General features: G+C 50.4%; 1 protein-coding gene across 1 annotated transcript in view; it reads right to left on the bottom strand.

Annotated features, from left to right (window-relative positions):
• RDH13 (retinol dehydrogenase 13) overlaps nt 1-3,515 on the bottom strand; it is an 11,901-nt gene extending 8,386 nt beyond the window's left edge. Inside the window, exons 1-2 of the mRNA XM_021682245.1 lie at nt 3,314-3,515; nt 1,171-1,289 (exon numbers count right to left, since the gene is read on the bottom strand). Coding sequence (XP_021537920.1) covers nt 1,171-1,289; nt 3,314-3,378 — 184 coding nt within the window. The 5' untranslated portion in view covers nt 3,379-3,515. The remainder of the gene's footprint in view (nt 1-1,170; nt 1,290-3,313) is intronic.
• Between the last annotated feature and the right edge of the window lie 7,161 nt (nt 3,516-10,676).

Below are 10,676 nucleotides of genomic sequence, written 5' to 3'. Positions count from 1 at the left end.
GCGGGGACTGGGGTGACCACTAAGAGGACCGAGCTGTCATTTTGATGAAAATGTTCCGAAACTGATTAGCAATGTTCGTACAAATCTGGGAATATACTAAACACCACCAGAGTGTACGCTTGACGGGTGAATTGTGTGATGTGTGGATTGAATTTCAACACAGCCATAAAAAAAAAAAAAACTTTAAAAAATTAGAGAAGTGAGAAGAAGCAGGGATTGGAGAAGGACGGGTGTGGATCCGCGTGGCTCGTCTGCCCACCATGGGCCCAGCTGCCTCCAACACACCCCGCCTCCCCTCCCTCGGTCCACAAGGGAACTCAGCCAACCCGGGATCTGTTCATCCTCTGTTGCCGCCGGGCCCTCCAGACAGCAGTGGGTGGGGGTGTCCACCCGATTTCACTTCTCACCTTCTCCTGGGAGGAGCAGGTGCCCCCCTCCTTGGGGAAACCCCATGTGGTGGGGCAGGGGGTGCTGCCCATCACGGCCCCCACCACTCTGACCTCGGAGGTAGACAGGCAGCTCCAGCCTAGCCCATCAGGACCCATTCCCCCGGCCACCCCAACCCGTCAAGCCCAAAGAAAGTTTCCCATCTCCCCCAGCCCTCACACCTGCCCTGCCACAGCCTTCCCACCCCAGCCAAAGGCAAGTCTGGTCTCCCAGTTGCTCAAACCTAAATCCTTGGCTTCTTTTCTGGTGTCTGACTCAACAGGAAATCCACTAATTTTTTTTTTTAAGATTTTATTTATTTATTTATTGGAGAGAGAGAGAGAAACAGCATGAGAGGGGATAGGGTCAGAGGGAGAAGCAGGCTCCCCGCTGAGCCGGGAGCCCGATGCGGGACTCGATCCCAGGACTCCGGGATCATGACCTGAGCCGAAGGCAGTCGCTCAACCAACTGAGCCACCCAGGCGCCCGGAAATCCACTAATTCTAACTTCAAAAGCCATCAGTCCTCCTCCGTGGACTTCCTCCTTAACCCCAGTCCGAGTGTCCACAGCCTCCTCTAAGACCCAAAGTCTCCCAAAGTCTCCCCAGAAAGGGACACCAGCCTTTCTGGCTTAAGCCGGCGTGACTTTGGTTTCTGCCACTTGCAACCAAAACAATCCCCCAGGAAAGCAAACGCTCCATCCCAGACCTCACGCCCCAAGCCAGGCGCCCCCTGGGACGTCACCTCTTCTGGCCAGCTCCAAGGCCGTCTGCTTCCCGATGCCTGTGTTGGCGCCGGTCACAATGACGGTCTTCCCAGGAATGGTGGCCTTGCTGGGACAGACCCCGCCCGCAACGTAGTCTCTGCAGGTAAGAAGCGAGGTGGTCACTTCCGTCCATGTGTGCACCCTCACCGCACGTGCCCCTGACTGTTAGGATCCTGGGCGAATGACCCCACTGCGCTTGTGTTCCCCCAGCGGAAAGACGGGAAGGACATCTAACTCCATGGGGTCCAGTGTGGTGTTGCAGGCAAAAGTTCAGTCTTTGTAAAGACCCACTGGGTTGGTTTCTATGGCTGCCACACCAAGTTACCACAAGCTGGGCCGGTTAAAACCATGCACAGGTAATCTACGGGTCTGCAGGCAGGAGTCCAAGATGGGTCTCACCAAGATAAGGGCTGGGTGTTGGCAGGACTGTGCTCCTTCTGGAGGCTCTAGGGGAGAGGCGGGTCCCGTGCCTTTTCCAGCTCCTAGAGGCGCCCACACTCCCTGGCTCGCGGCCCCTCCTCCTCTGTCTCCAAAGTCAGCAGAGCGGTGTCTTCAGGTCACTGACTCTGAAGGACCACTGTGATTGCACTGGGCGCCCCCCACCTCCGGACAACCAAGGACCACCTCCCCATCTCAGGGTCCTTAACTCAGTGTCACCTGCAAGGTCCCCTGTGACAGCTAAGGTTAAGACCTTCACAGTTCTGAGCCCTACAACATGCACATCTTTGGGGGGCTCTTACCCTTTACCCACATTCCCCAGAGGCCAAATACTGGAAACAAGCGAATGTCACTGATAGGGGACCGGCCACGTAAAAATGCCACCACGTGACAGAAAGGCCCTGTACAGCACGGAAACCGCCAGCCTCCTGGGGCTAATTTTTTATTTAAGTTAATTAAAAATAAACAGCCATACTTTTTCCCCAGGGCATTCAGCTAACCTTTCATTCTGCCCATCCCATGCCCTCCCTTTATTATTGTTACTATTTTTAGCTCTTCAGAAGTGAAAGACAACAGTATGAATAAAAACAAACAGCAGCTGATGAATTTTATCACAAGGGAAAATTATTTCCGTTTAAAAAAGATCTCCATTTTCTAGACCTTTCAAAAACACCCAGTTAATATCACAGAGCCGCAGTGTAATGAATTATAAATCAAAACTCCCTGAAAATGACTTTATCGGATCAGGAGCAACAAGTTCACCATGAAGCCTCATCACAGCGCAGGCAAATAAACCCAAAGGTTTACAGTCTATGGTTTATGCCCTTAAAATATATATGTGTGTGGGCGCCTGGGTGGCTCAGATGGTTAAGCGTCTGCCTTCGGCTCAGGTCATGATCCCGGGGTCCTGGGATCAGGTCCCGCATCGGGCTCCCTGCTAGGCGGGGAGCCTGCTTCTCCCTCTGCCTCTGCCTCTCTCTCTCTGACTCTCATGTATATTTACATATTCCAATTACTTCCAGGCCTCCCAGCCAATCTCTTGTATTGTGTAAGTGTAATGAAATTATACATTGCCAATTCTTTTTTTTAATCGTAAGAACACATGAGCTGCACCCTCTTAACCGGTGTTAAGTACAGTCTCGTTAACTACAAGCCATACTTTGAGCGCTGGGTAGCCGTGTGTGATGGCTATCATAATGGACAGCACAAACGTGAAACACTTCCATCAGCGCAGAAAGTCCCACCCGCCAGTGCTGCTCTAGAATACTGGGCAGCTAGGTTTCTGCGGGGGGGGCTGGGGGTGTTAGTGCATTAGCCTAGAAAAGACAAGAACCATGTGTATAAGCCGAGCAGTAAAATCACTGGGCAATCCGGTTTGCGTCTCGGATTCCGGGTAACGAGAGCTTAGGGGGCACGCATTTCCTTGCACCCGGGTCACGGGTGACCTATGGGGACTGCCCAATACACGTCTGCAGGATGGACTCGATAATCAATGACCAGAAGGTTTACGAGGACTCGGGGTGACCTTGGGCCGTGACCTGCCCTCGAGGCCCTCCCTAGGTTTGCCCCCCCGCCGCACTGTCTGGACCGGTCCGAGGCCCGCGACCACCAAGCGACCTCTCCCCGGCCTGCCACCCCCCCACCTGGAGGCTGCCGACCCGCCCAGCCGCGGCGCGCACTCACCGGAGCAGCACCGCGCCACCCACCGCCGTGCCCAGCACGGACAGCGGCAGAAGGTAGCGGTTCATGGCGGGAAGGAGCGGGGATCCGACGCGGAGCCCGCCGCGGACGGGGCACACGCTCGCCGCACACCCGCCGCGGGGTCGCTCGGAGGACGGGGGCGCGCAGCCGGCGACCCACGTGGGGAAGGGCGAGCTCCGCTCGGGCCAAGGCTTCCGGAGGGGGCGGGGCTTAACGGGGCGGTGGGCCTGTCAGGAGCGGGGCCTGGGAGGACCGGCCCCCGCGCGGCTGCCCTGGGAGTGGGAGTTTCCGGAGTCGGGGGCGTGGCCGCGGCCTGGGGGCGGGGCAGGAGGGGCGAGCCTGCGCACTGTTCCATGACGTCACGTTCGCGGCGCGGTCACTGAGCTGCGGGGCCGCTGGTACCGCGGGGTTCGGCTGCTTCCGCCGCCCGCTGCGCTCGCAGGTTGCGCCCGGCAGTGTGCCTTTACTTTTTAATTATTTTATTTTATTTGTGCCTTTCCAATAAGCAACCTGTTTCCACCTAAAGTGCGTGTTCGCCAACAGTACCTTTCTCATAGACTATGAGAGAATTTGAGATTTTTGAGACTCCGAAGCCAGGACCTACTAGCCTGGGGGTTCCCAAATCCCTGGGGTCCTGAGAGAGATCAGGGCGTAGAGTCCTCGGTGTGACGGAGAAGGGGCTGGGGGCCAGGACTCCTGTGTCTGAGAGAGGAGGGGCTGGGGGACTGGACTCCTGGGTCTGAGGGAGGAGGGGCTGGGAGGCTGAACCCCTGGCTCTGAGGGAGGAGGGCCTGGGGGCCTGGACTCCTGGGTCTGAGGGAGGAGGGGCTGGGGGCCTGGACTCCTGGGTCTGAGGGAGGAGGGGGCTGGGGGCCTGGACTCCAGGGTCTGAGGGAGGAGGGGGCTGGGGGCCTGGACTCCTGGGTCAGAGGGAGGAGGCGGCTGGGGGCCTGGACTCCTGCATCTGAGGGAGGAGGGGTTGGGGGGCTCAACTGCAAGGTCTGAGAGAGGAGGACATGGGGGTTGGACTCCTGGATAAGATACTGTAAATTCATACAATGGGTCATTATTTGATTAAAAAAAAAAAGAATGAAATGCTGGCAATTGTGACAACCTAGATGAGCGACAAAAGTATCATTCTGAGTGAAAGAAGCCAGACGCAGAAGACTGCCTGACATAAGATTCCAGTTATATGACATGGTTCTAGGAAAGGCAAGCCGTAGTGAAAGAAGGAGATCCATGGTTGCCAGGGGCAGAAGGGAAGGAGCAAGTGATTGCCACAAAGGGAAGTTCTTTGGGTTTTGTAAATCGTCTCTCTTGTAATCTTACTGACAGTTACATGCATGGCTACGTATGTTTGTAACATGTTATCAGCTTGTTCACTTAAAAATAGTGAATTTTACTGCATGTAATTATCCTGCAATAAAGCTGACTCAAATTTTCTACAAACTGAAAATTTTCTACAGTTTTGTTTTGGAAATCATTTGGCCACAACTAACTCTTGGTTTATGATTCAGTCAGGTTTGTCTACAATCAACAGACATGTTTGAGAATTCTTATGAGATGAGAAATATCTGCCTGATAAAATTATTTCCAGGTGCCCCAAGAGGTTTTTGAATATTGGATTGAATAACAAATTAGATGTGATGTTTTATAGACATAGAATGAAATGTATTCACTTTGGGTCTGCAGCTTTTGCAGTTTGAAGCTAATTTTTCTTTCTCTTGGAGAGATGTTGCTTGTTTCCATACTGCTGTGAAAACTGTGAGTTCTGTGTGCCCTCCCAGACACAGGGTACCCAAAGGGAACACAACAGCACTGGGTCCAGGATCTGTGATTGGAGTCTCAGCCTAGGAGTAAGGAAAAGGTTCCCAGAGGAAGGGAAACATAAATAGGGTTTTGAAGGATGAGTAGGAGTTCTTCAAGTGGGACAAGTGGGGAGAGACAACTAGACAGGTGTAACAGCATATTCAAAGGCTAGGAGTCATGAGGCAAGTTGCTTGGGGAGTGACACATATTTGGGATGGTAGGAGGTTGGCTTGATTTGGGAGGCGGCTGGCAAGAGATGTGGCTACAGGGAATTTTTTTTTTTTTTTAAGATTTCATTTATTTATTTGACAGAGAGAGACACAGCAAGAGAGGGAACACAAGCGGGGGAGTGGGAGAAGGAGAAGCAGGCTTCCCGTGGAACAGGGAGCCCAATGCAGGGCTCGATCCCGGGACCCTGGGATCATGACCTGAGCCAAAGGCAGATGCTTAACGAGTGAGCCACCCAGGCGCCCATAAAGGGAAATTTTAAAAGAAAAAATAAGCAATAATACCAGCTGCTATTTATTGAGTACCTAGTATGTGCCAAGTATTTAATCTACACAACAAACTGACGAATAGGTTTGCTGTGCAGGAGGTAGCAAAGGTGGTTGGGTTTGGCAAGAGGCCTCTCCTCTTTCTGAGATTGTAGGAATTCAGGGCTTCTGGGCTACGGAGGGAGTAAGGCCTGGGAAAGGGGAAGGTGCCATGGAGCCTGTGGTAAAGAACCCCAGGACCTACACACATCTTGTTTCAAATTCCTGTTCCACCTCTTAAATGTGTGCCTTGAGCAATGACTAACCTTCTCTCAATTTCTGGTTCCTCTTACCCACCAAATGGCAAAGAGGTAGTATCCTTAATACGTAAAGAGTTCTTACAAATCTCTAACAAGGAGAGGGGAGAATAGGCAAATGGTATGATGTGCAATTTACAAAGAAGTAAAGTCAACACACACATGAAACTACTCAGCCTTACTAGGAATCAAAGAAATGCTCATTAGGGTAATTATGAGATGATATTTGTTGCCTATCAGATTGGCAAGGTCAAAACAATGCTAACATCCAGTGTTGGCAAGGATGTGGTAACATGGGTACTCATACCTGCTGGTAGAAGTATCAGTTAGTACAGCCTCCTAAAAGGCCATTCAGCAATTCATGGCAAAACCATTTGTGCATATCTCCGACCAGCCAGCCATTCCCCTTGTAAGAATTTAGGCTAAGAGAGTAGTCATTCATAAAGAAAGATACTTAGGAAAATGTTCCTCAAAATGCCAGAAGCAAATAAAATCAAGATCAATGCCTATCAGTAGAAGAGTAGTCTACTTTCTACGATTCCTACTTCTATACTCCTTTCAACAACTATGTAATGAGCACCTACTGTGTCCCAGACATTGAACTACACGCTGGGAATTTGGCAACAAGACCGAAAAGCTCCCTGCCCTCATGGACCCCCTGATACTGACAACAAAATTAATTTGTCTGTATGTGGTTCCAGACAGACTGTCTACAGCTTTATCAGGCTCAAATGTTTAAGAACATCCATGACTTCCTTCCTTAACTGCCAATACAGGGCGGGGGGAGGGGGGAAGATAGGCTGATTCTCTTGCTCTCTCTCTTTTTTTTAAGTTTATATACTAAAGTGCATACTTTAAGAGTTAGAAAAAAACCAATCATATTCTGCATAGGGTCTCTGCCAGGCAAAATAATGGGTAATTTCACTGTTTTTCACTTCTTGTTCATCTGCCTTTTCTCATTGCGTGAAGATGTTATGCCACGTGAAATAAGCCAGAAACAAAAATACAAAGGCCATATGATTCCGCTTGTATGAGGTCCCTTGAGGAGACAAAATCCTAGAGACAGAAAGCAGAATGATGGGTGCCAGAGGCTGGCAGGTGGAGAGAAGTGGGGTGTTAGGGTTTAGTGGGTACAGGATTTCAGTTTTGTAGGATGAAAAGAGTTCTGGACATGGACGGTGGTGATGGTTGCACAACAGTGTGAATGTGCTTAATGCCACTGAGCTGGACACTTAAAAATGGTTAAGATAGTAAATTTTATGTCAAGTGTATTTTACCATAATTAAAAATAAAGAAGGAGGAGAAGGAGATCTTAAGAGGAGGAGGGATATGAGCACTGTGTGTTCAGAGGCTGGTTCTCTCAATTTTTAATAAAACACTTCCTCTCTGAGCCTTTTTCTCCTTACATCATCTACCTCAAGGGTAGAGTTTTCTGCAAAGGACAGGATAGTAAATAATTTCATCCTTGCAGGCCATTTGGTCCCTACTGCAACTATTCTGCCATTAATAGCAGGAAAGCTGCCATAGACAAGATGCCCGCAAGTGAGCATAGCTCTGTTCTAATAAAACTTTATTTACAAAAAGAAGCAATGGGCCATAGTTTGCCAGCTCATCATAGAGTCTGGAAGGTTGACATAAAGTCATTCACAAGAAGGACCTCATACACAGTTAAGTGCCAGAACATTGCTGGCTGCTAATGTAGTTATTACACAGGAAACAATGCATGCAAATTCCTTCCTCTGAGGACCTCCCACCTGGCCCAGACACACCCAAAGTGTTTAGAAACTCTCTCCAGGTAGGCTATACACTTTGTTATCATTGTTGATGTTTATGAATTCTTGATAAGCATTGGGTGCTGTCCCAGGTGCTGAGAGACTTCTCCCACCAAGTCCTCCGCTTTCCCTATCAGGGGCTTATGGCCGAAAATCATTCTCTGTCTCAATCTCCATCTATCTGTCTGCTGTTTTGAGGAAATACATTTAAAGTTTTTAGGGGTGGGATGCCTGGGTGGCTCAGTCGGTTAAGCATCTGCCTTCGGCTCAGGTCATGATCCCAGGGTCCTGGGATTGAGTCCTGCATCAGGCTCCTTGCTTAGCAGGGAGCCTGCTTCTCCCTCTGCCTGCCACTCCCCCTACTGGTGCTCTCTCTCTCTGACAAATAAATAAATAAAATCTTTTTTAAAAATAAATAAAATAGGGCACCTGGGTGGCTCAGTTGGTTAAGCGACTGCCTTCGGCTCAGGTCATGATCCTGGAATCCCGGGATCAAGTCCTGAATCGGGCTCCCTGCTCAGCAGGGAGTCTGCTTCTCCCTCTGACCCTCCCCCCTCTCATGCTCTCTCTATCTCATTCTCTCTCTCAAATAAATTAAAATCTTAAATAAATAAATAAAGTTTTTAGGGGTATAGGGATATCAGGTCTGCAAGTGAGTCTTAAATAGTTCAGGGGGGAAAAAAAGTGTGTGTGAGAGAAAGAAAAAGACAGAGAGAGAAAGGATAAGCAAGTGTTGATGTTCACTGTTAACCTCTGAGGATTCTGGGTATAGTATAGGGAGTTCTTTGTATTATTTTGCAACTTTTCTACAAGTCTGAAATTATTCCAACGCTTGATCAATACAACATGTATGAACCTCAAAACCACTATGAGGTCATGTAGTGTATGATCGTATATATATGAAATGTCCAGATTGGCCAATCCACAGGTACAGAGAGCAAATTAATGCTTTCCGGGGCTCAGGGATGGAGAGATGTGGAGTAGCTGCTTTATTTTGGGTTGATAAAATGTTTGGGAACTAGATGGAGGTGGATGGGGCACAAGTTTGAGAATGTACTAAATGCTACTGGGTTATTCACTTTAAGATGGTTAATTTTATGTCAATTAAAAAAAAAAAAAACTTGTCCAAAACACTTCTGTAGCCCTCTCAATCTCTCTGATCTTTACAGTGACCCTAGGAACCCATGATCTGCTCTCATGATCTCTCTGCCTTCATGTTCCACCCCTCTGCCCTCACCCACTGTGCTGCAGACATGCTGGCCTTGCTGTGTGTACACCAGACAAGCTCTGACCACAGGACCTTTGCACTGGCTGTTGCCCCTGCCTGGAGATCCTTCCCCAGGTATCCCCCACCTCACTCCCTCCACATCTTCACTCAATATCACCCCAACCACACTATGACTTTTCACTAGAACCCCCAAAACACCTGCTGGACCCTCCTTCCCTTCCTGCCTTATTTTCCTTCACGGCGCTGTCGCCATCGGACATTCTAAACAGTTTCCTTTTTTTATTTCGTTTTCCATCAGCATATAAACTCCACAAGGGCAGGTTTGGGGCTGTTGAGTTCCCTGGTCCCTAGAACAGTGCTTGGTGTAGAGCAGACATCCAACACTCGTTGGATGGATGAATGGGCGTCTCCAGTAAGCGGATGATCCCCGGAAGCCAGGGATGCACTGAGGCTGTGCATTCCTCGAGCTGTCAGCACAGGTACTGGACCGCAGAGCTGTGTGCAGAACTATCCCTTGTTCCCGCGTGTCGCTGGGTCACTGAGCTCTTGGTTCATTGCTCCGGCTATCTTTCATGGAGGCTGCGCCTTGAGCCCATTCTCAGCACTTTTCGTGTCTCCCCACACCTCATCTCCCCACTGGCCCTATGACAGGTACCAGGACTTTTGCTCATTTTAGAGGAAGAGAGCCAAATAAACTGAAAGTCACCTGCTCCAACCCAGGTCCGTCGGAGCCCCTTCCAGTCACTGCCCCACCCCCACCCAACCCACCAGCCTGGGGGCCAGGCTCCCCCAGTTTCAGGAAACTGACCCACCCTCCATCCCTCCCAGAGAACAAACAGCCCACCGCCAGCCTCCCTCCTCCCACCCTCCTCCCCCGCCAGGGCCAGGCGGCTTCTCAGACCCACCCTTCTTGGGGTGCCTGCTGCAGGGCGGGTCCATTCCAGGATCTGCAGGGAAACACCTCACCCTTCCTCTGGGCTTCCGCACTGCCTGAGCAGACTCCACCCGGGCCCATTTAGGGCAGCCCCGAGTTTGTGTCGCTTGGGACAACCCCCTCCGCGCTGGAGCTTGGCCACCCCCTTGTTGGTGCTATTTCATAATTGTCACCATGACCGTCCTGGTAGCAAGGTCTCTGGGTCTCACGTGCTCTGGCCAGACACACCCCGACAGACCTCACCGGCCAGCCTCCCCAAGGTATTCCCTCTGCTCAGAACCCTCTCTGCATTCCTGACTCATTCTCGAAATCCAGGTCAAAGCTCAGATGCCACCTCCTCACAGAGGCCAGCCCTGAATGCCCCCCCTGAAGTGACCGCACCTGCCTGCCCTCAGTCACTCCTCTTCACCTGTGTTTTTTGTCCTCCTACCACAATCCGAAAGTCTCTCTCATGTACATGCCTACCTGTTTACCTTCTGTCTCCCACCACACCCACAAGGATGACAATAACACCAGGGTAGGGCTTTTGTCCATCCAGCACTCGGAACATGCTTGGCACAAAGTAGGTGCGTAAGTATTTGCTCCTGTGTGACTTTGGGACCTTGTATATGCCACTCTCAATGCTTAGCGTCATCCCTTGCTGCATTGTCCTTAGGAAACTCCTATTCATCCTTCAGAACCCTGTCCAGTCTCCACTTAACTGGATATCCAAGTAGATTTCCCCAATTAGACTCTCTTCTTGAGGGCAAAGAGTGGGGCACAGGTTGGGTCTCAGGAACCATTCATTGAACGACTAAGTTAATTAACACATA

This window comes from Neomonachus schauinslandi, chromosome 16 (genome assembly GCF_002201575.2).
Source record: "Neomonachus schauinslandi chromosome 16, ASM220157v2, whole genome shotgun sequence".
Taxonomy (NCBI): domain Eukaryota; kingdom Metazoa; phylum Chordata; class Mammalia; order Carnivora; family Phocidae; genus Neomonachus; species Neomonachus schauinslandi.
The sequence above is the reverse complement of the archived record's forward strand: the minus strand, read 5'-3'. Positions and strand labels throughout refer to the sequence as shown.